This window comes from Kogia breviceps, chromosome 8 (assembly GCF_026419965.1).
Source record: "Kogia breviceps isolate mKogBre1 chromosome 8, mKogBre1 haplotype 1, whole genome shotgun sequence".
Lineage (NCBI taxonomy): Eukaryota > Metazoa > Chordata > Mammalia > Artiodactyla > Physeteridae > Kogia > Kogia breviceps.
In genome coordinates, this window is record NC_081317.1 from 1,748,252 (window position 1) to 1,775,650 (window position 27,399).

General features: G+C 52.6%; 2 protein-coding genes and 1 pseudogene across 4 annotated transcripts in view; 2 read left to right on the top strand and 1 right to left on the bottom strand.

Annotated features, from left to right (window-relative positions):
- The window catches only part of CAMSAP1 (calmodulin regulated spectrin associated protein 1), a 55,596-nt gene that overhangs the window by 17,099 nt on the left and 11,098 nt on the right, over positions 1 to 27,399 (top strand). The window contains exons 3-12 of one of the 3 annotated variants that reach the window (XM_059070885.2): positions 778 to 1,040; positions 1,860 to 2,021; positions 12,155 to 12,235; positions 13,136 to 13,168; positions 15,405 to 15,546; positions 23,986 to 24,125; positions 24,215 to 24,311; positions 25,825 to 25,981; positions 26,425 to 26,516; positions 27,041 to 27,125. In XM_059070885.2, coding sequence (XP_058926868.1) covers positions 778 to 1,040; positions 1,860 to 2,021; positions 12,155 to 12,235; positions 13,136 to 13,168; positions 15,405 to 15,546; positions 23,986 to 24,125; positions 24,215 to 24,311; positions 25,825 to 25,981; positions 26,425 to 26,516; positions 27,041 to 27,125 — 1,252 coding nt within the window. The remainder of the gene's footprint in view (positions 1 to 777; positions 1,041 to 1,859; positions 2,022 to 12,154; positions 12,236 to 13,135; positions 13,169 to 15,404; positions 15,547 to 23,985; positions 24,126 to 24,214; positions 24,312 to 25,824; positions 25,982 to 26,424; positions 26,517 to 27,040; positions 27,126 to 27,399) is intronic. The other 2 variants (XM_059070886.2, XM_067040273.1) reach the window with 2 other exon arrangements.
- RPL7A (ribosomal protein L7a) overlaps positions 1 to 27,399 on the top strand; it is a 187,105-nt gene that overhangs the window by 11,296 nt on the left and 148,410 nt on the right. The window lies entirely within an intron of this gene.
- LOC136794649 (uracil-DNA glycosylase pseudogene) lies at positions 20,138 to 22,228 on the bottom strand (annotated as a pseudogene).

Genomic DNA, 27,399 nt, shown 5'->3' on the forward strand with positions numbered 1-27,399 from the left:
CTGGACTGCAGAGTCCCCCCTTTGGGGGACAGTGGTTGACAGCTTGCAGAGCAAGCGGGAAGGACAGCGGGTGGGGAGACTGTCGCAGCCGCCGGGAAAGCTTTGCACACACGGCGGGTGTGTGTGTACGGGAAGCGGTGTAGATGCCGTGGACCACGATAGGTTCATAGTTGGTTTCTGACTCTCGTGACCTTGGGCACGTTGCTGGCTTTCTCTGTGCCTCGGTTTCCTCATTTGTGACGTAGGGACAGAAGTCGTGATTTGATGGGATCGAGGGGATGCTTGGTAACGTGGCTGTATCGTTTCGTGCCGCCCGGTCCAAAGACGCGCAGAGGCTCACGGCTGCGGCTCCGGCCTGGCTGTCGCAGCAGCGGCAGGCCTGGTGCTTTCCCCTAAAGGCCTGGCGTCGGGCCTTGTAGTCACCTGATTTGACAGCAGACAGGGGATGCACCTGGCTCCCTCCCTAGGGCTGGTGCTGGGTGCTGGGTGTGGCCTGGCTGTGCGCACGCGGTCCTGGCCTCACTTCGGCCCACGAGCCCCCTCGCGCTCCCACACCTGCTCCTTGCTCTCCTGCGTCGGGAGAGATGCCCGTGGGGTGGGGCGGTGGTGTCGCTCAGGCTGTGCGAGGCTTGCTCGCCTCTGCTGGTGGGGGAGAGCCGGGCGTGCCGCGTAGCCAGGTCTCCCACCTTGTTACAAGTTGCCTGTCCGTCGGCCCCGAGCCGTGTCTGGAGAGAGTGGGGTGCGTCGTGCTCACGCGGCGGCCTCCTCCCCGTGCAGATGACGTCCCGGAGGAGCTCAGGGACCCCTTCTACATGGACCAGTACGAGCAGGAGCACATCAAGCCCCCGGTCATCCGGCTCCTGCTGGCCAGCGAGCTGTACTGCCGCGTCTGCAGCCTCGTCCTCAAGGGGGACCAGGTGGCCACTCTGCAGGGACACCAGTCTGTCATCCAGGCCCTGTCCCGGAAGGGGATTTACGTGATGGAGAGTGACGACTCCCCCGTGACGGAGCCCGATCTCAGCCACGCGCCCATAAAGATGGTGAGTGGCCTGGGCGGCGGGGCGGGGGCGGCTGGCGGGCTGCCGCTATCCCCCTGCAGCACAGCAGAGTCGCCCCGGAAGTTCAGGGCTTGAGGCCACCCTCTCTCTGCGGGCCAGTGGCTGGTTTGGAAAAGGGGGAGGGGACAGCTCCCTGTCGGCTTTTTCTCACGGGGAGCAAACTTTTTGCACGCGTTGTGCCGTAGAATTGTTGCGCCCACCCAGTTAGGTTGTTTCACGTGTATCTTCTAAGTGTTTTTGTGCCCCAGTAAAGAAGGACACACACCTTTCCTCCCCAAGTGTCTCCCCGCCTCTCTCCCGGAAAGCCATCCCACCAGCGTGACTTTTCCAGGCTGCTCCAGGGCTAGGCCGCTTGTGGCACCTCCCACGGGGCTTTAACTCAGCCCATTCTCAGGCGTTCTGCGCTCTGTGGTTTTTCACTCTTGGCCTTTGTGGGTGTGTGTTGTGGATCGGGAGGATGTTACTGGTTCTGGGAAGAAAGGGCTCGAAGGCCTGGCGTGAGTTCAGTGTGCAGGGCCCCTGACCGGCCCCAGGGGCCTCTGGCGGTCATGGGCCCTCGGGCACGTCTCTTGGCCCCTTGTACCTTTGCCCCCAGCTGCGCAGTAGGGAAGCCCCGGGCTCTCACAGGGTCGTCAGAGACGAGGAAGGGGGGGTCACGTACAAGTAGAGATCTGAGTGCCTCCTTGGGTGCAGAGGAAGACAGACAACGGAGGCGTTCAGCTGTGGGTCTAGGGAGGGTCTCCGCGTTGACCCGGGGCGGAAAGGCAAGGTTGGGTGACTGACTGCTGCCTCTGCCCCCAGAGCGCGCACATGGCGATGGTGGACGCGCTCATGATGGCCTACACCGTGGAGATGATCAGCATTGAGAAGGTGGTGGCCAGCGTCAAGCGCTTCTCCACGTTCAGTGCCTCGAAAGAGCTGCCCTACGACCTCGAGGACGCCATGGTCTTCTGGGTCAACAAGGTGAGCGCTGGGGGCCCTGCCTGCAGTGGGGGCGAGCCGCGTGCGTGGCCGGGGTGCCCCTTGGGGGCGGGTCCTCTTCCCCCGGAGAGCAGCGGCCTCAGAGGTATGTCCTCTGAGCTTCAGACAGACAGGGGCTGCAGAGGGCAGCGGCACGGGCCTGTAGGAGGCCCAGGTGCGTGGGCGCAAGTTAATAAATCTGTTCTAGTCTGACCTCAGGCACCTCTGTGCATTCGTGGAGATCTCAGCTTAGAAGGCATTTTGATTAAAGGAGAAATGGTAGCTTCCTAAGTGCTGGTTTTTGCCTTTGATGTTTAGAAGCTTACGATGTGCCCGTCTATACAGCCTTCATAAAGAATGTTCATTTTTCACGGTGTGTGATTATAGGATTACCTTACCAAAGCCTTTTGGTTGTTAAGTCTCCTCATTTGCCAAAAGGTATTCAGTTAGGGACACTTTATTTTTATTTTTATTATTTTGTTCTGCGGTACGCGGGCCTCGCTGCCGTGGCCCCTCCCGTTGCGGAGCACAGGCTCCGGACGCGCAGGCTCAGCGGCCACGGCTCACGGGCCCAGCTGCTCCGCGGCACGTGGGATCCTCCCGGACCGGGGCACGAACCCGCGTCCCCTGCATCGGCAGGTGGACTCCCAACCACTGCGCCACCAGGGAAGCCCAGGGACACTTGATGAAGCAGAGGAAATGGAAGATTGAGCAGCTCCTTGCAGAGCTGTATCACATGCAGGAAATTTGGAGTTACTTCGTTATGCAGTTTGCACATGTATCCCCTGCCACGTAGGGGCTTTATCAGAGGTGAGGTGAGAGTCCGTGGCCGTGGGATCAGCTGAAGAACGCGGCAGAGCCTGCGTTCTGCTCCCTTGGACGGCCGCCTCATCGCGGTGATGCCGCCCTGCTCTTTACTTGGTTTCCTCCCTCGTGTGGGTCTGGGGCATCAAGTGGGTGAGCAGACCGCCTTCGCCCTCTGGCCCCGCAGTGAGGTGGAGGGGGCTTTTCTAGGGCTCGTGTGGAACCTGCGGTGCTGGTGGGACGCGGGAGCTGGCCAGTGCCCACAGGGTCGCTTCCCGGTGGCGGCACCTCCTCGTCCCCGTCCCCTGGCTTCACGTAGGAGTGCACGCGGGAAGCGTCCCACAGGGTTTTGGCTAAAAAACGATGTTCTGGAGCGGGGTTTCCACGGGAGCCCGGGCCTCCGGGGCACGGTTCTGTGATCCGAGCCCAAGCTCCCTTCCTATGGCCACAAGTTCAGAGTTTCTTTTCCTTTTCCTTTAACAACTTTTATTGATTTTCCCCCCCTTATCAAAGGAATGGCATAGTTATTATAGACATTTAGAAAACACGGATGAGCAAACAGAAGAAAGTGAAAATTCCCCGTGACCTTGCCACCTGTAAACGTAGTGTTTTGTAGTAAAGTGTATTAAATTCTCATAGTTTTTGTTTATCTGGGTGTAGCATCCAGACTTAAAGGCGCAGTTGGGGTCTTCCAGGCCCTTGACCATAGGCTGAGGTTTGCATTTGGTGAGATGTGGTGAGTATGGCTGGGGCCATTCTGCGGCCGCCCGCCCGCCTGCCGTGGTCTCGACGCGTCGGGGCCGAGCTGTCCCCTCCAGCGATAAGCCGCCGTCTCCCTGAGCATCTCGATGACTTCCTGGTGGGCAGCGGTTGAGATTAAGCTGGGGTTCATTTTTAAAGGCTTTTGATTAGTTTTTGCCAAATTCTGACCATTAAGACTGTACCGTTTTTCTCATACTGTTTAGTCTGTGTTTTTTCCCCGTGTCTTCTCATATATTGGTTATTATTAAAAAATACCTGCCAAGTTGAGAGGTGAAAAATAGCACCTTTTACTTTTATTTCTTCACTTGCTGATAAAGTTGAAGTTTAAGGAAGAGAGTATAGGTCTGGCTCTTTTTCTCCCTTTGGGGTAGTCTGTTTTGGCCGGGGTTCTGTGCGCAGGGCTGGGGGGACATGCCTTCCCCTTCCCTCCCAGGACCCTCCTGTTTCCAGGGTGTTTGCCGTGTGTGTCCATCGGCGCCTCCCGGGTGCTCGTGGCCTCTTTGCCTGGGACTTGATGGCCCGCCCGGCAGCACTGCTGTGTCGTCTCCCCGCCGTGTGGACACCGCCTCCTGACTTGCTGTCGTGACAGGTGTCCCCGCTGCTCGGCGTGCTCACGTGGCCACCTTGGCCGGGTCCGCAGTCGCGCCCGACGCCGTGCCGACTGTGTGGGCTTGTCGCGGCTCACGCCCCTCCTCGCGCCGCGCTCCGTTCTCCCAGCGGTTAACGCCGGCTTCAGCTTTCCGTGATCTTCGTTCCCTTGCCCAGTATTTATGGTTTTTTTCCACGTGCTCCACGTTTTGCCATTTCCTTAGCACCCGTGTGCATTTCAGTTTCTCAGTCAGGAGGCCTCTCCCTCAGGTGACAGCTCTGAGCGCCACACCCGCCGCTGCCCCGCAGGTTCTCCCCAGCGTCCCGTCGAGGGGGGACTCCCGCAGTCGCTCCCTTCCTGGGGCCACTCTCGGGGCGGCTCCTCTGGTGCGGGTGACGTGTGCTCCCTCCTCCTGTGCCTTCCCCGAGCTGCGACGGGACCTTAGCTCCCCGCGGCCTCTCCACTGTGGATGCTGTCACCTGACAGGTTCCAGCTGGGCCTGGGCACCTTCCCTCCTTCCTCACGCTGATGTGTTTTCTCTCCACAGAAAATTGCTGCACGTTTAATGAGGTTTGGGCTCTGGGGAGGTTTGACATTGGTGAGTTTTCTCTTCAGCGTCAATCTTAGATGTCTAACGAGATCTGAAGTCTCTTGGAGACTCTGTTCCTAGGTTCCGTGGTCGCGGGAGTGTGGCTGTGCGCGCACACCGGAGGCGGGTGTGAGCTCCCCTCACGCCCGCCCTGGCCCGCCTTTCTCCTCTGGGCTCTTTCCAGAGGGTCGCTTCTCACGTTTGGCTCCGCGTGCGGGTGCCCTCGTCCCCGTCAGCAGCTCTGGATTCACAGGGCAGGCCTGTCATGCGACCTCTGGGTTTCTCTTGCTGTGTGGCATCGATTTTGGGGACCGTCCTGCCGCAGACTGGATGGCTGCTGATAGACCTCCTGCGCGCCCGCCCCCTGAGACGTTTAGAGACCCCTCCGCTTGGCAGGGGGCCAGCCCAGCTGCTGCCCCCGGCCCGAGCGTCGTGTGGGGAGCACGTCCTTGCAGTGCTCCCGGGGCCCTGCGGCCGTGCTCGCAAAGGCCGCGCCCTCCCTTGCCGCACCAGGCCCTCTGGACCAGCCCCTCCCTCCTCGGGTGATCAGTCAGCCTGGGGGCCAAAATCGCTCCCTGGGGTTGGGGCCGCCTCCGAGCCATCCGCCGGCCTCCCTGTCCTGCGTGAGTGTGACTGGGTGATCTCCTCTGTGTTTCGGGAGTTTTCCCGCGAACCATCTTACTGTGGCTCTTTTTATTTTTTTATCGACGCCCAGCCAGTAGCCTGAGTCTTTTACTAAAAAACTCCCCAGCTTTGCCCAAACATGTGTTTTGTTTTTTTTTTTTTTTTTTTTGCGGTACGCGGGCCTCTCACTGTTGTGGCCTCTCCCGTTGCGGAGCACAGGCTCCGGACGCGCAGGCTCAGCGGCCATGGCTCACGGGCCCAGCCGCTCCGCGGCACGTGGGATCTTCCCAGACCGGGGCACGAACCCGCGTCCCCTGCATCGGCAGGCGGACTCTCAACCACTAGGGAAGCCCCCAAACATGTTTTATATGCAATAAATGGACCCAGTTCCTTGAGTGTTGACAAGTGGCTACGTACGTTTAGCATTTGCAATCAAGGTAACATTTCCGTCATCCAAAAAAAGTTCTTCTGTGCTCGTTTGCAGTTAATCTCCCGCCTGGCCCAAATAACTACTGATCTGCTTTCTTTTTTTTTGGCGTTACGCGGGCCTCTCACCGCTGCGGCCTCTCCTGTTGCGGAGCACAGGCTCCAGACGCGCAGGCTCAGCGGCCATGGCTCACGGGCCCAGCGGCTCCACGGCACGTGGGATCTTCCCGGACCGGGGCACGAACCCGCGTCCCCCGCATCGGCAGGCAGACTCTCAACCGCTGCGCCACCAGGGAAGCCCCTGATCTGCTTTCTTCACTAGAGATTAGCTTTATCTCTTCTAGGTCCTGGTAGCGATGGAATCACGTGGTATGTACTCTGTGTGTGTCTCTCACTGACCGCGGTGTTTTCGAAGTTGATCCACGTCATTGTGTCCGTCAGTAGTTTTGGTGCTTTTGAAACTCGGTAGGGCTCCACTGCACGAATGCACCGTATGGTTTGTTTATCCGTTCACCTGTTGATGGGCACTCGGCTTGTTTCTAGTTTTGTCTGTTACGCATAGAGCTTCTGGGAACATTTGTGCACAAGTCTTTATGTGCAGATCTATTTTCATTTCTTTGAGTAAATACTTAGGAGTGAGTTGCTGGGTCACATGACGATCAGTTTACCTTTAGAAGAAACTGTCAAAGTGTTTTCTGAAGTGACTGTGCCATCCTAGACTGGCACTAGCAAGACAGGAGAATTCCAGTGTTCCACGTTCTGCGGACACGTGGTATCGTCAGGCTTTTCGGTTTCAGCCGTTTGGGTGGACGTGGAGAGGTGTGTCATGGTTTTAATTTGCGTTTCTTTAATGACTAAAGATGTTTCTGTGTATCTTGTTAGGTGTCTGTTCGCATGTTTTGCCCAATTTTTAATGAGGTTGTTTGTCTTAATGCGTTTCAAGAATATTTTATGTGTATAAAGATTTAGGGGTTCGGTGCTGTCCAAGGTATATATGCTTGTAATGTGTTTTTATTGTTTTGGTGTCAGGATAATGCGGGTGTCAAAAAAAGAGTTGGGAAGTATTCCCTCCTTCGTTTTGTGAAACACTTTGTGTATTATTAGTATTACTAGTATTATTTTGTCCTTAAATCTTCGATGGAGTCACTGGTGAAGCCATCTGGGCCTGGAGTTTTCTTGGGAGGTTTTAATTATGAATTCAATTTCTTTAGTGTATGGATAAGGTATTTAGGATTTCTATTTAATTTTGTGACTTTTAAGGAATTTGTCAATTTTATTTAAATTTTTGACTTTTTTGGCATAGTCGTAGTTCTTTACCATCCTTTTAGTGTATTATGATCTGTAGTGATGTCCCCTCTTGTTTTCTGCTCTGTAATTTGCCTTTTTTTCTTCCCTTTGTTGGTCTGGTTTATCAACTTTATTAATCTTCTAAAAAACCTGCTTTTGGTTTTTGTTGATTTCTCCAATTTTCTGTATAATTCCTCCTCTTGCTTTTATTATTTTTCTTTCTGTTTATTTTGAATTTATTTTTCTCTCCTTTCTAGTTGGTTAGTTCTTTTAAATCCTTTCTACATGTTAATATAAACATGTAAAGTTGATAATTCCTCTTTAAGCCGTGCTTTGGCTGCACTGTACACATTTTTATATGTTGTGCTTTTCTTCATTCTCTTTAAAATATTTTGTTTTAGTTGCAAATTCTCGTTTTATCAATGGATTATCTAGAAGTCGGTAGTTTAGTTTTCGTACGTTTGGAGGTGGGGTGGTTCTAGGTGTCTTAGCGTTTTGATTTCTAGTTCTGTTGTGGTCGGAGAGCGGAGTCTGTGTGGTTTCATTTCAGCCCTTCTGGATTTATCGAGACTTGTTTTGTGGTCCACTGCCCGGTCTTGCAGAGCGTTCCCTGTGCACTTGACCAGAACCTGTGTGTGTGTCCTGCTGCTGTCGGTGGGCTACTTTGTAAGTGTCCCTTCAGGTCGCTCGGGTGTGTTTGCATCGCTGGAGTTTTGGGCCCCATCAGTCACTTACCCAGAGAGGAGAGTTGAAATCTCTAGCAGTAATTTTGTCTATTTTACCTTTTGGTTGTGTCAGTTTTTGCTTTGTGTATTTTTAGTCTGTTGTTACATTTATACACGTTTAGGAGTTTTCTGTCCTTTTGTGGTCGTGAAATGTCTCTTTATCACAGGTGACAATCCTTGCCTCCAGCCTCCGCGTGACCAGTGTGCACAGGACCTAGCCCTTCCCTTCCTCTTATTTTTAACCCCTTGTCTATTTAAAGCGAGTTTCTTATGGGCGCCCTACAGTCAGTCTGGGCCTTGGCATTGGAGTGTTCGGTTTAATTGCGCTTCGTGTGATGATGGAGACTTCTGGGCTTTACCTCTTGTCTGCCTTCTGTATCTTTTCTTTGTCTTCCTTCTTTTCTGGCTTGGTTTGGATCGGGGGTTTTCACTACTCCATTTGATCTCCAACATTTTGGGGGGGGGGGCTGCTTTAGGGTTTACAAATTTCATCTTCAGGTTTCATCGTCTGCCTTCAAATAAAGTGATACCATTTCACAAATAAGATCAGAAATGTCTTTTCCCCTTTTGGCCTTTGTGCCACTGTGGTCATTCATTTCATTACAGCCCCAGATAAGTTACTTTCACCTTCAACAGCCAGTTATCTTTTGAGGTAATTAAAAATGGTTAACAGCATTTATCCACATAGTTTCCATTTTCATTGCTCTTCATTGCCTTGTATAGATAAAGAGTTCTCAAACCTTTTGGTCTCAGAACCCCTTTGCACTCTTAAATACCGTGGCCCTCAAAGAAGTTTTAGAAAATTTCTCAATATTTACTGTATTAGAAATTAAAAACAGGAATTTTTTTTTTTTTTTTTGTGGTTCACGGGCCTCTCACTGCCGCGGTCTCTCCCGTTGCGGAGCACAGGCTCCGGACGCGCAGGCGCAGCGGCCACGGCTCACGGGCCCAGCCACTCCGCGGCACGTGGGATCCTCCCGGACCGGGGCTCGAACCTGTGTCCCCTGCATCGGCAGGCGGACTCGCAACCACTGCGCCACCAGGGAAGCCCCAAAACAGGAAAATTTAAAAATATTTATTAATTCACTTAAAAGTAACAGCTCATTCCATGTTAATGTAAGTGATGTGTTTTTAATAAAAAATAACTTCTCAAAAATGAAACAAGTGGTGATATTTTACAGTTTTGTAAGTTTCTTTAATGTCTGGCTTACCAGAAGACAGCTGGATTCTTACCTGCCTTTGCATTTCATCTGCTACAATATGTTGTTTTTATTGATGTAAAGGAAGAAAGTCTGGTTTCATGTGGATACGTAGTTGAAGAGGGGACAGTGCTTTCATAATCTTTTCAGATAATTATGCACATCTCTTTTTGATTCTATACCAAAACTTGACAAGTGGTAGTTTCTTGAAGGTTAACTGAAATGTGGAATTTGAAACTGTTACCAATTAACTTTTTTTTTTTTTTTTTTTTTGCGGTACGCGGGCCTCTCACTGTTGTGGCCTCTCCCGTTGCGGAGCACAGGCTCCGGACGCGCAGGCGCAGCGGCCACGGCTCACGGGCCCAGCTGCTCCGTGGCACGTGGGATCCTCCCGGACCGGGGCACGAACCGGTGTCCCCTGCGTCGGCAGGCGGACTCTCAACCACTGCGCCACCAGGGAAGCCCCCAATTAACTTTTTTAAAAAGTTGAGATATAATTCACGTGCTGTAGAATTCACTATTTTAAAGTGTGTGGTTCAGTGGCTTTTAAGATATTCACCAGGTTGTGCAGCTGTCACCACCACTTGCAGACATTTTTATCGCACCCAGAAAGAGACGTTGGTGCCATCCGCAGTCCTTCCCTGTCGGCCCCTGGTGGCCACTCCTCTGCTTTCTGTCTCTCTGGATTTGGCCGTTCTGAACATTTCATTTAAATGAAATCTACAGTACGTGGCCTGTTGTCTCTGACTTTATTCATGTAGCATATTTTCACGTCTCATGCGTGTTGTAGCACTTATCAGTACCACATTCCTTTTATGGTTGAGTAATGCTCAGCCGTATAGATATGCTGAGTTCTGTTTAACCATTCCTCAGCCGGTGGGCATGTGTGTTTTCCACATTTTGGCTCTCGTGACTCCTGCTATGAACATTCAAGTACGAGTGTTGGTGTGGCTGTGTTTTCACTTCTCTTGGGTTTATACCTAGGGGAGGAATTGCTGGGTCGTGTAGGAACTCCGTGTTTAACTCTGTGAAGAGCTGGCAGGCTGTCTCCACGACTGCTGCGCGGTTTATATTCCCCCAGCAACACCAGAGGTTTCCAGTTTTCCACGTCCTTGCTAACACTCATTTTCTGGTTTTTTGATTCTAGCCATTTTGGAGGGTGTGGGATGGTATCTCATTGTGGTTTAGATGCACATTTCCCTGATAGTAATGATGGGAAACCTTTTTTCATGTGTTTATTGGCCATTTGTAGATCTTTTTTGGAGAAATGTCTATTCACATCCTTTTGCCCCTTTTAAAATTGGATTATTTCTCTTTTTATTGTTGCAAGGATTCTATTATATGATCTAGATACTAGCCCAGGGAACTTTTTTTTTTGGCTGCATTGGGTCTTCGTTGCTGCACGCGGGCTTTCTCTAGTTGTGGCGAGCGGGGGCTACTTTTCATTCCAGTGCACTGGCTGCTCATTGCGGTGGCTTCCCTTGTTGCAGAGCACGGGCTCTAGGCTCGCTGGCTTCAGTAGTTGTGGCACGCGGGCTCAGTAGTTGTGGCTCACGGGCCCAGCCGCTCCGCGGCATGTGGGCTCTTCCCGGACCAGGGCTTGAACCTGCGTCCCCTGCACTGGCAGGCGGATTCTTAACCACTGCGCCACCAGGGAAGCCCCCAGTGAACTTTTTGTACTCTGTTGTATTAAAATCTTTCTTATGTTTTTCCTGGTCCTGTTACGATTTTGTGAGGTCGTGGCTTTGTCATCGGGAAAATGGTTTTGCTGAGTTGTATGGATCTTCCCGACGTCACATTTCAGGATATCGTATCAGACATTACAGTCACTGATATCGTCACCCATCCAATCAGAAAATCCTTTCCACGTTAGGGAGGTATCTGGTTTATGGCAGAAACAAATTTTCTAAAATTTTTAACTTCCAGTATTTTATTGTGAAAAATTTTAAGCATGCAGAAAAGTTGACAGAATTATACAGAGAACACCCTGTATCCACCACCTAGATTTTACAGTGAACATTTTTTTACAATACTCGCCTTATCACTTATCCATCCATCCATCTATTCTAATTCATTTATTTTATTTTATCTGTTTACTTTTTGGCTGCGTTGGGTCTTTGTTGCTGCACACGGGCTTTCCCTAGTTGGAGCGAGCGGGAGCTACTCTTCTTTGCAGTGCGTGGGCTTCTTGTCGCGGAGTACAGACTCTGGGCACGCGGGCTTCAGTAAGTTGCGGCACGCGGGCTCAGTAGCTGTGGCTCGCGGGCTCTGGAGCGCAGGCTCAGTAGCTGTGATGCACGGGCTTAGTTGCTCCACGGCGTGTGGGCTCTTCCCGGACCAGGGATCGAACCTGTGTCCCCTGCATTGGCAGGCGGATTCTTAACCACTGTGCCACCAGGGAAGCCCTAATTCATTTATTTTAAAACTTATCAACATTGATTTTTCTTTTGTCTTTCTCTCTTAAAACATAATTTTTCTACGTTCTTGATTTGATGTGCATGGGTTCACTTATCTGTGTTCTTGTTTAATGGGAAGACAGTTCTGTGGCATTTCATCTGATGATAGCTTTGACCATGTCCCTGTTAGCATTGATGAGTGTTTTTCTCCACGGTATTACTTTATAATTGCAATTTTGATTTTATCTTTGAGTTAATAATTCCAGAAGAGGATCCTTTCATGTCCGAGCAGTTGTATTAATTGCTCACGCGTGTCTCACGACCGTTCTTAGTGCTATTTTGGTGGTCAGGGAATGTGCGAGCACCTGTCAGGCTTCGGGGGGGTTTCAACCAGACCGTGTTACCAACAGCGTTCGCTGATAGTGGCGGCGAACTTGGGCTGCCCGTGCACCAGGGACGCAGCGCTGAGGCTGTCTGTCGATCCTGTCGTGAGGCGGAAAGCATCACGCCGGCGCCGTGGGGCGTGAGGACCTTCCTTGCTCTCCGTGTCGAATCACAGGTCATAGGAAAGAAACCCATGTATTTCTGCATGTGTGTAATGGGTCTGTCTAAATATTACCTGCATCTAAGAGCCTGAGTTCCAACAAGTAAGGTGGGTTCTGGAAAGATGTGCACACCGCTGTTGGAAATCAATTTCAGTTGCCTTTTTAATGCATTTAATTTCTTCTACTTTAGGTAAATCTTAAAATGAGAGAGATAACAGAGAAAGAAGTTAAGTTAAAACAGCAATTATTGGAAAGTCCAGCTCATCAAAAGGTAAAGGGTAAATTTCACTTCTCTGGAAGGCACCGAGTTAACGTTTTAAAGAACTGTGTCTGTGTGTGGTCCGTGCTGGTTCTTTGTTCTTACTCACCAAGCAGGTGGCGAGGGCGCGGTGGCCCACTGCCCTTCCTCCCAGGCAGGGGCAGCCTAGTGTTGCACTTGGGGGGGTGGGGGAGAGGTGGGAGGTGTCGGAAGCTCCAGAGGAAGGCACGTAGGGTCAGCCGGGGTGAAGTCAGCGTGGGGGGTGGGGTTGCCTGCAGCCAGAGGTCCCCTTGGAGCCCTCACGGGCTGTGAGTCCAGTGTGGGGTTCACGTGGGCAAGTGTCACGTGTCCAGTGAAATGACCCACTAACGTCCTGTGTGACCTGATGATGATGATGATGATTTTTTGGCCAAGCACGTGTGTGACTGAATCCATGTTCTTCAGATGCGTGTACGACGTGGCCCGGCCTGGGCCGCGGGCCCCAGGGCCGCGGGGTGAGCGACTGTCCCCTTGCTCCCCTCTCTTACCCTGAACCCCGGGGATGCCGTCCGTGGGCACCTCACCCCGGCCACGCTTCCCTGAGCCGCCCCCCCTTCCTCAGGTGGGCATAGACGGCTCGCCGAGCCCCTCCCCGCATGGCAGTTGGCTCCTGTCCTTTTTGGTGCCCGACCCTCGCGGAGTTTCCAGAGTAGTCTTTGCCCCCGCAGAGGCCAGTGTCGTAGAGGTGCCTGTGAGCTTCCCCTGCGGTCAGCCGCTAGTGCAGAGGGTCCCGTGCGCTGGACAGATCTTACCTCTCAGAGGACGTCCTGCCTCTCGTGTGAACGTGGTGTGCACGTGTGTGTCTCGTCTGTCCACACGTGGACCTGCCCTGCTGACTCCTCTCCTGCCTTCCTCCCCTTGCTTTCCGGGCAGTCTCCCTCCAAGTGGTACTGGAAGTTAGTGCCTGTAAGTGAGCTCCGCGCGCGCGCCCGGCTGCCGTCCCAGCGGCCACCCCGCCGCAACCACTTGCTTCCGTTACAGATTGCTCGTGACTGCTTGTCTGAATGTCCTCCTTGGTGGCGGTGTTGCATGTCCTGCGGGGCAGTGATGGCCCGGTTCTGGGCAGAGTAGACCGTAAGAAGGCCCTCTGGAGCCCTAAGGTGCATTTTGTAGCCAACACCCAGAGTGTGGTTTTGCCCAGTTTCGTAGGTAGACTTGCAGACAGTTTCTCCTCCGGACACATAGTTAACTTCTGTATGATGAACCCCAAGCTCGATGACAGGCTGTATTCTCCTCTCCAGTAGGTACCGGCAGGGGTGACGAGTCATCCAGTTTGCCGAGTTACCCTTTGGATTTGTCCTTCCTGGTGTCCTGGTCCGTGGTGATTTGGCCACAGCTCTAGCTGTGCTCCGCCTGGCGACCTGTTCTGGAAGCAGGACCAGCTTGTTACACTTGCCCACGGAAAAGTACCTGGCGCTCCAGGTGGTGCATTCTGACGTGAAGTTTTGGAGAACAAATCTTTTTGAAGACTCCTTTATTTGCCTGATCCTTTAGTGTAATTATTTGGATCAAATGATCCTTAGAATTCCATCATAAAGGAGTTACCGTGGATGTAAACTGTCCGTGGGATCTGCGTGGGCAGTGATACAGTCTGCTTTGTAGCTGATGGATAATTTTGCATCTCTTTGAAATACATTAATAACAAAGAGGGGGTAAGCATTTTTATGCATATTTACATATCTTAACTTCTCAAAAACTGAAGGTCAGAGAACTATTAAAAGCAGTTATGAGGTGTCGTGAGGACACAGTCAGAAATGCAGGTGTCCTCCAGGAAGTGGGGTTTCGGATGAGATCGTATGAAAACTGGAAAACGTGGCCGAGAGCAGAGCACCTGTAGGTTTCCTCCTAGCAGTTGGTCACCACGGCTGCCCGAGTGCATGTCTGGCTCACCAGTAGCGGGGCGAGTGAGCAGAGGCTGCTGAGGTTTGGAGCAGGGCCCCCTTGAGGGGTGGCACTGGCTCCCCTGACCCAGGGGTTCAGCGCTTTCCCTGATGCAGACGCACGCCATCCGTCTTCGGCCGCGAAACCATCTGCTTTCCTGCATGCCGTGCTCGGCCCGCGTGCTGTCTGTGTGTGTGTGGAGACCTGGCCCGGCGTGTGCCTCGGGCTGTGCATGCGGGAGCCCCGGGGCTGGCCCCTGGGCGCGGCGGCCCGAGAAACAAGTTAAAGTCCGTGTTGAGACCAGTGTTAGTGGCGTGTGTTGCGCGTGCACGGGTGAGGCGTGCTCTGTGCAGATGCCAGTGCCGACCGCCCTGTGCTGTGCACACACTGCGTTCTTGCCGGGGCGCCTTCCTTTGGGTTGGCTCTCCTGCACGGCTCGTGGAGATCCGTAGCGGGCGGCGCGGGTGGCGGGTTTTCTCCCTCGAGCTGGCGCTGTGTTTTCCTCCCCTGGAGAAAGCGCGGCTGCGGGAAACGCCAGGCTCACCTATGCCCCAGGACATGGTCCCCTGGCGGCCTGTGTGTCCGTGCTCGTGAGCGAGGCCCAGTTACAGCGGCAGTGCCCAGGGGCGCGCGGAGGCTCAGAGCACCGTGCACATGGCTTCCTGTAAAGGCAGGAGCACAGAAACCTTGAAAAATGCTTATTTTTTATAGCACTCAGGTTCCTGACGCTTCCGTGCACTTATGGAGGGGCTGGTTGACGGATTAGACGACATTTCGTCTGACCTGGTTGGGGGACTTTCTCAAACTCTACGTTAATGCTGCTTTGTGTTTTTCATGATGGCCAAGGTTAATGCTGGTAATCCTGAGAAAAGTAACAGTAATGTGGGTCTTCCCAGCGTAGGGCGTTCACCATTTAACTTGTTTCTCATCCGCTGAGGGTGCGCGGCCTCTGGCAGTGTAGACGTGTGTCCTGCTTCCTTGGCCTGGGTGTGCCCGGCCCTTTAGAGTGAGACGGCCCGGTGTCATTAGCAGCTAACTGCTGTCACCCGTGTGGCCACGAAGCCCCGTTCCCTGGATCTTGACAGACGTTCCAGGCAGAGTATGCAAGCCAGACATTTGGGCCTTTCCCCTGTGATTGCCCTTGTTCTAAACATCGTCCCGCAGGACTTCCGTTAACTCTAGATTTGACGGCCTGCCTGTGACATAGGCGGCAGTGACGGCATCTCGTGCATAGTGACCCTTTCCCTTCTCCCCACCGCAGGTGCGCTACCGCCGAGAGCACCTGTCAACGAGGCAGCCACCCTACTTCCCGTTGTTGGAGGACCTGATGCGGGACGGCAGCCACGGGGCCGCTCTCTTGGCCGTGGTCCACTACTACTGCCCGGAGCAGATGAAGCTGGACGGTGAGTGGGGCTCGAGCCTCTGGGCCTGAGGCCCCGGAGGCTGCTGGGATGCTCTGATCCAAACAGTCAGGACACCAGAGGGTCAGTCACCTGAGTCCTTAGTGCCAGCTGGGGCAGCGCAGAGACGGACAGACTGATGAGGATGTGTTTGTCTTTAGCCTGCGTTTTCTCTGGTGGAGAAAGGGGACTTTGGAATATTTGGGTAACCTGTTAAATATTGGTGACTGTACTTCAGTCTCAGAACGGGGGAGAGCTCGTCAGCCCTACTCTAGTTGATTTAAAACATCTAGAATGTGGTTTAGGAAAATGAGCTCAGACCCATCTGTTGCCAAGCCATGAGTGACTCACGTGGGCTTGGTGTTGGTGGTATCACCGTGTCGCGTGTCTCTGAGGGGCTCACGCCTGGCCGCGGGCAGAGGTGTGGGTGATGCCGTGTGCAGCGTGGCGCCGGACACCCGTCCAGGGCCGTGCGGACAGGAACTCTGATGTAGGTTTTGCCGAGTCCTCTTCTTTCTGGGGGAGGGAGGTGTGAGGCCCACGGATGCCCCGACCGCTGGCCTCACGCAGAGTGTCCTTCAGACTCACTGCTGGCGCCGAGCTGACGTCGGTCCTGCTTCTGATCCAAGTGCAGAAGTGCTGGGTTTTGTAGTTTCTAAAGCACACAGCTGACCTTGAAAGAAAGGGGGGCTCAGTTTCCAGGAGCGGGTCTCCATCTGTGATTGAGAACCCCCAAATTGGCACATGGTGGCCCCGGGCCCTGTTAGACCTCCGTCCCCGTGCGGCCTGGGCTGTGTGCCTCTGAGACCTGTAAGCGGGGCCCTGGAAGGGACTGGGGAGGCCCCCCCACGGCCGGGGAAGACTCAGGAGGCTCGTCTCACGGCGGAGGAGGAGGTCGTTCGTGAGAAAGTGAGCTGCCAGGCTGTGACCCAGGCGAGCTCGTTCGGGTCCAGGACTCGTTTGGTGGGAATCAGAGCGGAGTTGCCATGTGGGAGCGCGGCCACCGCCAGGGCCCGCCAGACCCACGGAGAAGGGGCCCTGCCACCACCAGGCCGGCAGGCGCCGCGGACGGGCCTGGGGGAGGAAGAGCACCTGAGCGCGGGCGCGGGGTTTAAAATGCCGACGTCCGGGCCGCTCGAGTGCGCAGGGCTCCCTCCCCGCGGGCCTCCGCCCGCTGCGCGCGTGGCTAGGCGGTCCTGGCCCGGGCTTTGTCCAGCCTGTCTCTAACCTGTCCTCCGGGGTCTCGAGACAAAAACAACTAGGAGGGACAGAGAGCCTGTGCTGCCGAGGAAGGGAAAGCCCACGGCAGGAGGTGAGGGTCGAAGCTCCCGGCACCTAACGGCAGAACGTCAAAACGGGCCTTTAAAAACGACAGAGCCCCAGGGTGGGGTGACCAGAGCCAGACTCATGACTTGACTTGCGGGACCAGGCTGAGGAAGCAGGTGAGAGGAGAGCAGGGTGAGGCCGGAGGGGACCTGAACACACGGACGCAGGCTGGGCCAGGGCACCAGCTCGTAGGGGTCGCGCTCTTTTAAAATGAGGAAGCCTGGAGGCCTTTACAAAAATGGGCTTGACTCAGGCCGCGGAAGAAACCTCGACAGGTTGCAGAGAAGTGATAGTTCCTCACAGCACAGTAAAACGAGAAGTCAGTAACAGAAACGTGCAGCGTCTTTCTCCAAACCTTTGAAATTGTTAATGCTTAGAAACCAAAGAAGATACTTCAAAATAGTTCATGGATCAAAGTAGAAATCATAGTGGAATTTTCTAGTGGGAGCTCTGTAGGGGCAGGCGTTTTTATCTGTTTGTTCATTGGTACATCCCAACCGTGTAAAATAGCATCTGGGACAAATTGGCGTTTGGTCAGGTATTTGCTGAATTAAACGAATGAATGATGTACATGCCAGAACTGACAGGACGCAGCTCAGAGTGACAGGTGAAGGGAAACGTCGCCTCAGTGCATAGTCTGGACAGTAAGGGGTTTAAGAATTAATGAACCAGGTTGATCTCGGCGCATTCAAAAAGAACATAGAAATAAACCCAAAAAAGCTGAAGGAAGAAAAACAAAGAGTAGCCTTTCTCCTCTGGTCAGAAATCACCCCAGCACATGCAGGAGACAGGCTGAATGGCAGGTTCCCTCCTGAAGAGGACGGCCCGCCTGGTGAGGGAGCGGAGTCGAGGGGTGCAGAGGAGGCCAAGGGGCCCAGCAGGGCTCCAGGACAGACGTGCGGTCATCTTTGTCGGGGTTATTCCAGCACCAGGAGCAGAGCATGCGAGCAGGAAGGGCATAGGCTTTCTTTCCCTCTTAACATGGGTTGAAAATCCTGTGTAAAGTCCTAGAAAACGAGAATTGAATGGCTGAGCGTGTTTGGTGCAGTCATGTCAGGAGGCACGGACCGAGGTCTGAGAGAAGCCCCTGCCCGTTTGTGACGGGTGCCCTTGGCCTGCCGCTGACGTGCTCTGACCCCACGGAGGTTGCAGTCAGGGGGACGGGAGGGGGTGCCGTAGCCCCAGCCCTGGCAGGGTGGCTCTGTCCACCTGCCCTGCGCACGGTGCCGGCTCCTGGTGAGTGTTGGGGCCCACAGGGGACCTGTCTGTAGAGCCGGGGAGGAAACTCAGCAGGAAGATGTGAGACCGCGGGAAGAATCGTGGGCTCTGCTCTAGGGCGGGGCTTCAACTATATTCTTAGATGCCAAGAAGCAGTATAAAAATTGTGATTTTCCCAGATTGTTAATGGACTTGTTGCGAGTCCTTGTTACAGAAATTGACAAGGGAGTGTAAACATTCATGTGGAAGACTGGAGGCCAAAGGGACAAAATGGATGTTTCGGAGATGTTATTTATTTTTGGCTGCGTTGGGTCTTGGTTGCTGCGCGCGGGCTTTGTCTAGTTGCGGCGAGCGGGGGCTACTCTTCGTTGCGGTGCGGGGGCTTCTCTTGTTGTGGAGCACGGGCTCTAGGCGCGTGGGCTTCAGGAGTTGTGGCACGCTGGCTCAGTAGTTGTGGTTTCCAGGCTCTAGAGCTCAGGCTCAGTAGTTGTGGCACACGGGCTTAGTGGCTCCGTAGCCTGTGGGATCTTCCCGGACCAGCGCTCAGACCCGTGTCCCTTGCATCGGCAGGCGGACTCTCAACCACTGCGCCACCAGGGAAGCCCTGGAGACTTTGTTTTGATGAGAGCTTACTTCTACAGAGGAGGTGCAGGTCCCCAGACTTTCCAGCGTTACATCCCGTCACATTCGTGCCCTTTCTCCCTGAGTTAGTTGGGAATAACTGGAGAACAAATACATTCTTTTTTATTTTTTTTAAACGTCAACAACCTTTTATTACCAAACTCACGCAGGGTTAACCCTTTAACCCACCTAACAGCAAAACAGCATTTCCAATGGGATCTAAGATGGAGGTGCACACCTAATAAAGATTGTCTGTTAAAAAAAAAGAATAAAAAAAATACACACACTTGAATAAGTATTTTTTAAAAAAGCAAAATTCACCAGTCTTATAAAAAAAAAAAAAAAATCCCCAAGTGATTTCAATCCAAAAAAACCAAAATCCAGCATTGGCAGTTGTGCTGGCTCAGAAACTTCAACTCAGGATGCACCTAGGAGAAAAGTATTTCCTCTTAAAAAGAAAAATCCACCTATCTCCTTCTCCCCGTTCAACTTACGCAGCTTATTCCCGGAAATACCCAATAACTGCACAAACAGGACCCAGTCACGTTCCCCAGCCTCTGCCTGTCGGTGGAGGTTCCCACCAAGGACTGTTCCTTGGCGGTTTTCACCTCGCCTACCGCCAGGAAATTGACCCCTAATTTCTGAGAACTTGCAGAATGTCCTCAGGCTTCCTGGGGGCCCTGTGAAAGATCGCGGGTCAGTGTACCTGACCGAGGTGGGAATGCAGGCTGGGCGAAGGGGACCTTTCCAAAATGAAGACACCCGACACCTTCAAACCTGAAGTTTAACCTACCAGGCGAAAACTAGTAGCAGCTGACCCCACCCAAAGAGTGCTGGTCTCACTGCTTTACCCATAAACGTAGTGACGAAGAGGCGGAGAGCCCAGAGTGTTTGACCTCATCTCCCTGCCAGGAACTTGGAGCCATGGGCGGCGTACTCCAGGCCGAGGTCGCAGGGGAGCTTTGCCATTTCTGGCCGCTCCTGGCAGCCTGGCTCATGGCTGCTCCGCAGACACTGTGTTCCCTTGTGCAGGGTGCTTAAGAATTACCTGGGAGGCGACTTCCCTGGTGGCACAGTGGTTAAGACTCCATGCTGCCAGTGCAGGGGGCCCGGGTTCAATCCCTGGTCAGGGAACTAGATCCCACACGCGTAGCACAACTAAGAGTTCGCATGCCACAACTGAAGAGCTGCGAGCCGCAACTAAGGAGCCCGTGAGCCGCAACTAAGGAGCACACGTGCCGCAACTAAGGAGCCCGCCTGCTGCAACTAAGACGCAGCACAACCAAATAAATAAATAAATAGGTAAAATGAGTATTTTAAAAAAAGGAATTACCGGGGAAATTATGTTTTCAATTTGACTTTGTCACTGACGGATGCTTGGATAGCAACTTCTAGAAAACTGCTCAGAGGACCTCCCCCGGGGTCACGGTCACAGATCCTTCCAGTTGACGGGCTCTTCGCTGGCCTTGGGCAGCAGCACGTTGACTTCAGAGAAATGTCTGCACCCAAGGAGCCCTCTGTGCACCGACAGCGGGGAGGGACGTGCGGTCCGTGGCACTGCCTTTCTCCTGAACGTAGGAGCCCCAGAGCCGGAGACGAGGCCTCTCGTGGTAGGATTGAGCCCGGACGCGGCCGTGCCGGTGAGGTGCTCCCAGCCTGTGTGAGAACTGGCCTGATGTGCTGGGTAGTGAGGGCAGCGGTGAGCTGGAGGGCACCTCTTTGTCCCATCTAGGTATACCTCCATGACCAGGATGAACAAAACCGTCGTGTCTGCAGACAGCCCTTGATAAGTGTTTCCCAGCCTGCGTGGGTCTGGGCCAGGTCTCTGAACACTGAAGCAGAACCTGTGACCTTGATGGGGTCCCCGCCGAGGGTCTTGTCCCAGGGTGGCGGCCTTCACATGTCTCATGTCACACGTTTGGGTCCGCGTGAAGACTTGGTGTGGTATTCTTTCTTTCTTTTTTGTTTTTTATATTTATTTATTTATTATCCTTTATTTATTTTGATTTTGTTGTGCCGGCTCTTAGTTGCGGCAGGCGGGCTCCTTAGTTGTGGCCTGTGAATTCTTAGTTGCGGCGTGCATGTGGGATCTAGTTCCCTGACCAGGGATTGAACCTGGGCCCCTGCATTGGGAGCGTGGAGTCCTAGCCACTGCGCCACCAGGGGAGTCCCTGGTGTTGTTTCCTTCCGTCCAATCCGGACTCTGGCCCAGGGTCACACCTCTGCTTCCCTGCACCTGGATCTGAGTCCCAGCCTTAATCAGCCCTTCTCGCCCTTGACGTTTTCCAGGCGTGCAGGTCACTTAGTTGGTTGACCGTCCCTTGTTTGGCTTTGCCTGGCCTTCCCTCCTGGTGGCCTTCAGGGCCCGGGTTTCCAGCAGGAATGATGCCACAGGGATGGTCCCTGGGTTCGGGTGGCGTGCGCTGGCTTCCTCCGCTCCGAGGTCACTGCTCTTTGCTTTATGACCGACTAGTGCCTGGGGGTTGGCTTTGGTCTCTCGTCGCGCTCTCACCCCAGTGTGGTCATCTGTCGGATGTTTCTAGCTCTGCTTCTTGTTCTCTGGCGGGCCAGCACTCCTGTGCGGAGAGAGGGCTGCTCTCCTCCTCTCTCGTTATTTATCCACTCGGTGATTTGTATCAAGATGGCCTCGTGGATTCTTACTTTACTGAACGGATCGGATCCACGGCGTTCATTGTCCTTTTGCTTTGTCCCAGATTTCAGACAAGTTGTGATTCGGAAGAAGAGGAACACGGGGTACTTGCTCTGCAAAGCCCAAGTTTTGTTTAACTTTACATCCACTAAATGCAGGGGAGCCGTGCACAGAGGTCCGAACGGCGACTCTCTGTGGGACCCCAGTGCCTGGGGTGGCCCACAGCTTGTAGGGCAGGGGGGACTGGCCAGTGCCGAATGTGGGGCAAAGCGCCACCTGTGGGCGGGAAATGTAGTGAGACTCCACCCCACATGAACCAAGCACTCTTCCTCGGATGAAAGACATAAACCGGAAAAGCAGAATTTAAAAACTTTGAAAAGAAAATATAGGAAAATATTTTTATGACGTTGGTGTTGGGATGGATTATTTAAATTACAAAATAGCCAAGTAATAGAAAAGATTCCTGTATTTAACCATATTAAAATTCACTGTGGTGACAGAGGAATATCATAGATAAAATTAAGTGATAAAAGCTGTACCCATGAAAAAGCATTTGCAACAAATATAGACAAAGGATTGTCACACAACTGTTTTGTAACCATAATACAAAAAGAATTCTTACAAATCAGTAGGAAAAGGGTGAACAACCCAGAGGCAAAACAAGAACAGCTTCTTCACAGAAGAGGAGGTCAGGGCGAGCCCACGGCAGTGGTGTGGGTGCACCTTTGCAGGAAGGCAGAGCAGGCCCAGTGGGGTGGCACGGGTGAGAGGCCCGATGGTGCGGGCGGGGTGGGACGTGGCCAGGCGATGGTCGGGTGTGGGCAGCGCAGCTTGCAGCCCCTTCTGGGAGGGTGCCAGCGCAGAGAGCATGCAGGTTTGGTTTTTCTGGCGTTTTACGTGATAGTGAAAATTGTGGAATCCTAAGTAGCTGTTAAAATGAGTGAGTGAGATCTGCCCACAGCAGCGGAGAACTATTTGGAAACATTAATTCTGAGTTTGGGGAAAGTAACAGGCTGCAACGTGAGAGGCAGTTTGTTGTCATGAATGTAAATTGAAGGCAGCCAGGTCGGCAGTGCGCGGTTTATATGGTTTACGGGCAGAGACCACACGTGGTACAGACGCCGCACGAGAGCGGTCCCGGATGTGAGGAGAGTGGTTTGCCTCGGGGGGAGGTGGGCTTCAGCACTGCGATGCTTTGTTACTGAGAGAAAATAAGATCTGGATCAGAGAAGGTACGATGTTAATATTCGTTCCATCTGGGAAGAGAGTACATGGGAGTCTGTTCTTTACATTTGTAGTATTTCATAATTATGGCGAGCTGCGTCTGACCAGCAGAATAACAGTCGCCACACGCTAGATTCTTCTCGTATCACACTTTATTGGAGTACAGCTTGGTTAGAGAAAGATGGAAGGAAGACCCCGCAGCCGTAACGGCAGCTGCCTATATAAGATTCGGGATACTGTGCAAGTCTCTGATTGGTTCATATCGAAGGCATAATTACACGTCGCCTTCGGACTGGTTACTGCTCTAAAACCTTGTTAGCATATCTCAACGCATGCGCACTGGCTACAGGATGGATGACTCAGCTTTTTCTACCCTGCTTTGCGGCAACGCTTTGCCGCGCCCCACACATAATCTGAATTTTTAACATTTCTTAGCAATATAAATGTGCACAGTTACTCAGCTTACAGAAGTTTTCTCTTGAGAATTCATAGAGCTAGGGCATCGCCACATAGGACAGAATTCATACGTAGATCCCAGATGCTGTGAGTCCCGTGTGCGCGTGAGATTTCTAAATCATTGAAAATGTTTTCTTCTTAGGAGTAAGGTTATTTTAAACTAAGTTATGTTTCTCAGTCCTGCTTATTTACAGACAAAATTAAGTCGTCAGTAGAGCTACCTCCAGTTCAGCCTTGAGTGGTGTCTAGGTGTTCTAGTGGTTCCTGTCTGAGGGCGGGCCCACCTCCCCCGACGGAGCCTGCTCGGTACCCAGTGTGGGTGCCTGCGCTGGAATTTTCTGGGTGAGGGGCTGGCGTCCTGCAGAGCAGTGTGAAATGGACAGTTGTCCTGCTGCAGGTGCAGGGAGGTGGCAGAGGAGGACTTGTGCTCGGCATGGCTCCCGAGTTTGTGATTCGCAGTGTTCCTGTGCTTGTCTGTGGATAAGCCGGATGTTTCCTGTTTTATGCGCCCCCCCCCCCCCCCCAACCACGGAGATAACCTCGCTCGAAGGACGGGGGAAAGGAACTTGGTTCCGTGTTAAGTGGCCTTGCGCGCCAGGTCCTTCGTGAACTGGGAGGTGATTGTTACTATTCCTGTTGGAAGCCCAGTCTTAAAAGCCCAGGTAGTTATTGTATACTTTTTAGACGTTGACAATTAAATTCAGGTCCCGGAGATTTCTCCTGTCCTTTTCTTGAGTGTTTTCTTTCTATATTTAACATTATTTATCATACTTGTAGTGATGTTTAAGTCCCTTAATGTTACTACGTTTTTTTAAAATATCACCTCTACCTTTATTTAAATTGTTTTTCAGTTGAAAATTGTATGTATCTGTACACACACACACACACACACACTTATGAAGCAGAACATCTTTCTAACAAACTGTAGTTTTCTTTTTATCTATTAGATATATGCTTGAAAGAGGTAACGTCGATGGCAGACAGTCTGTATAATATCCGGCTTCTGAGAGAATTCTCAAATGAGTATCTTAACAAGTGCTTTTACCTCACTCTCGAAGATATGCTGTATGCTCCCTTAGTGTTGAAGGTAATAATGAATTCTTAAAACCACATTTTTAAAACCCTGTGTGAGTAGAGGCTCCTCACGGTGTCCTTGATCTCTCGCTCTCCTTTTAGCCAAATGTCATGGTTTTTATTGCCGAGCTCTTCTGGTGGTTTGAGAGCGTCAAACCAGACTTCGTTCAGCCCAGGGATGTTCAGGAACTGAAAGATGGTGAGTGACAGACTTTCCGTGGCGGCTGTTTCCTCTAAGGGTGTCGTGGCACAGCGCTCAGAAGGTGTACTTAACTGGGTCCCGGGTTTTGTACGACGGTGTTTAAGTGGTTTCTTCCGGGAGGACAGAGCGCCGTCACAGTCCGGGCCCCTGTCTGGTGCGCCGTGGTGGGCACGCCCCGAGCTCCTCCAGACTGCGAGCTCGGGGTCCGTCCCGGCCCTGCGGCATCAGAATCCGAGGGCGAGCAGGAGACGTTGGCGAGAAGCTTCCAGGTGATTCTGACGAACCTCGGGCAGGAAGTGCTCTGGTCTGCGATGCCAGCCCTCACCCTCCACAGCCCTGACTTCTTTGCCCCTAAAACAAGGAGAAAAAAAATCTGCTGTACCACAGAGTGAAATGATCTGCCAGCCTTGAGAATCTACAAAACTTTAAGAAGATGATACGGGAGAATGTTGTCATGTCCTTGTGATTTCTTACAAAGAATATAAAAATTTTAGCCACAGAGGAAAAGATTGATAATTGGCCACATTAAAATGTAGACCTTTTTTTAAATTAAAAGATGATGAAAAGAGTAAAAAAAAAAAAGAAAAAAGGAAATCAAGTAAGCTACCAGGGGTAGAAGAAGATCCTTGTTGTATACCTACAGCAGATACACAGTGCCCAGAACATATCAGAAGGAAAAGACAAACCAAAAAAAAAAAAAAAAGAGCAGAAGACTTGAACAGGTGCTTCGTGAAAGCAGGACTCCAGGTGCCTAGTAACGGCATGAAAAGATGCTGAGCCTCATCAGGGATTAAAACAGAAGTGACCCACAGAGCAGAGAGCCTGCCGTGTCGGCCGAGCAGACGCCCAGACAGGGCCAGGGCTCGGGGCAGCGGCCGAGGCGTGCTCTCCCGCCCCCGACAACCTCGGCGGCTCCCCTCACGTAAGACCCCTGGGCAGCGGGCGGTCCGGCTCTGGAGTCTGGTTCCTGCTGCCGGGACTGTCCCTGGCGCTGTCTCGGGCCGGCGTTCTGGGGAGCAGCCTCAGAGATGGGGCTCCCGTTCAGGCTGGAGCTTCGGGCTGGGCCTGATCCCCTCACCTGACCCCACGGGGGCCTGAGCTGGAGTGACCGCCGAGGTGCTCAGTCACGTGCTGGGCTCAGAAGACCAGGTGTTTCTGCAGCTGAGGCGGCCGCCCCCTGGAGGGTTCGGCCGGCCGGGCGTCCTGGCGGCTCCGCCCCGGGGCCCCGGAGACGAGGCTGCTTGTTAGACATGGGGACGCAGCCCCCCGTCCGGCGCTCGTTCTCCTGCTCTGCGTCGGCCTCCTGACCTTAGTGCCTGTTTGGGTATGATATTTACTGTGTTCATTACAGAATCCACTTGTTGACCTGGAAACCATTTTAGTTTTTTGGAGAAGTTTTGGTTTCAGGTAAAAGTTGGGTTTTTAGTGCTTATAAAAACGGATCTTTATTTTAGTCTTCTTGCTGATGTTGTAGCTGTACATAACTCTTTCTGTAAAACTGTTTCTGCAGCTAAATCAGTATCGCACCCCAGAAGCACTCGGCCTTCTGTTCCCATCTCCAACGCCACCAAGCGCAGCTTCCTGGGCAGCCCCGCGGCGGCGAGCCCAGCCGATCCGCAGCCCCCCACCCAGCTGCACCACCTGCACCTCGAAGAGCCTGAGCTCCTGTAAGTCTGTCTGTCCTCGGGACAGAGCCGCCGTCCTGCCTCGCTTTTCCTGCTGGTTGACAGTTCCCGTGGGAATTACCTTTTCTCAGGGGTGACGGCAGGCCTGTGTGGAGTAGGCAGTGAGAGGGCCTCCTCTGGCCCCTGCTCCCCCAGCCTTAATGTGAACTTGAATTCCCTGTGAAAACTCGAAAGCTCTCGTACTCCAGGCCATAACCGGAGGCCAGTGTGTCCCCTTAGCTGCAGTTTGGATGTTTATCCCAAGTTTGAAGTTCTTGGCACGTTTTTGGTTCATTTTTATAATAATTAATTTTCCCAAGGAATCTGGGAACTTCTTACAGGTTGGTGTGAATTCATGATCGTCTCCGTAGCTTCTCACGCGTTTGTTTTTGAACTTGAAGATTGGTGAGGTAGTGATTTTTCTCTCCCATCCTTTCTGTGTTTAGGGGGAAAGGGGCCTCTGCCTTTAGCCCGTCGCATCCGTTGTTGCCACTGAGACAGAAACAGCAAAAGCCAGTGCAGGGAGAGGACCCCCCTGGTAAGACGCGCCGTCTCCCCTTTGCCTGCTGTTTCTCCCTCTCACTGGAGTTCATTAATATCATGACTCTCTCAAAATAAACAGGCTCATCATGATGTAGTAATGTTAGTTGAGAGGACTGTGGCAGAATTTGTTTCGGTTTTTATTGATGTACCTTAGAATTTATAGTCTTTACAGTGAAAAACATTACTGAGACGTAGTGAATCACACGGAGCACACAGGCGGCAGGAGCTTATACACTGACGTCCACTCATTATCTCAGTGGGCGTTGAGGTCACTTAATTGACATCGACGTGTGATTAACACTGATTATTTTCATGACCCTGATCACGGCTGAATTACACACTGCCTATCATCGAACCTATTCAAAATTGTTTTGTGATTGTTTGCTTTCCTTAGCAGTTTTGGTGTACCCTGAGTTATGGTGCATTTACTTGAGAAATGGTTATTATAGTGAGAGAATTTCAAATGATATAAAATCAGGTACTTAATGCTGAACGTAAACTGTTTCCTCCAAACTGCAGACCAGCGACACCGATCTAATTCCTTAACGCGAGTCGACGGTCAGCCCCGAGGAGTGCCAGTAGCATGGACAGAAAAAAAAAACAGGTGACCTGCCCGCGTCTCGAGTGCGTTTCTGCTGGAGAGGTCCGTTAGTCTAACAGAGCAGTGCCCAGGTGTGGCGCAAGGACCCCTGGGGCCCACGGGGTCCCTTGGGGCTCAGAACGATATCTGTAACAACGCTGGGATGTCACTACTTTTCCCTTTCCGAGGGCCTCGCGAAGTGTGGGATCCCAGCAGGTTGAATCAGATCAGACACAGGCATCCAACCAGATGTCAGATCTGCGCAAGTGTGAATGGTACCACGCTTTACCCTCTGCAC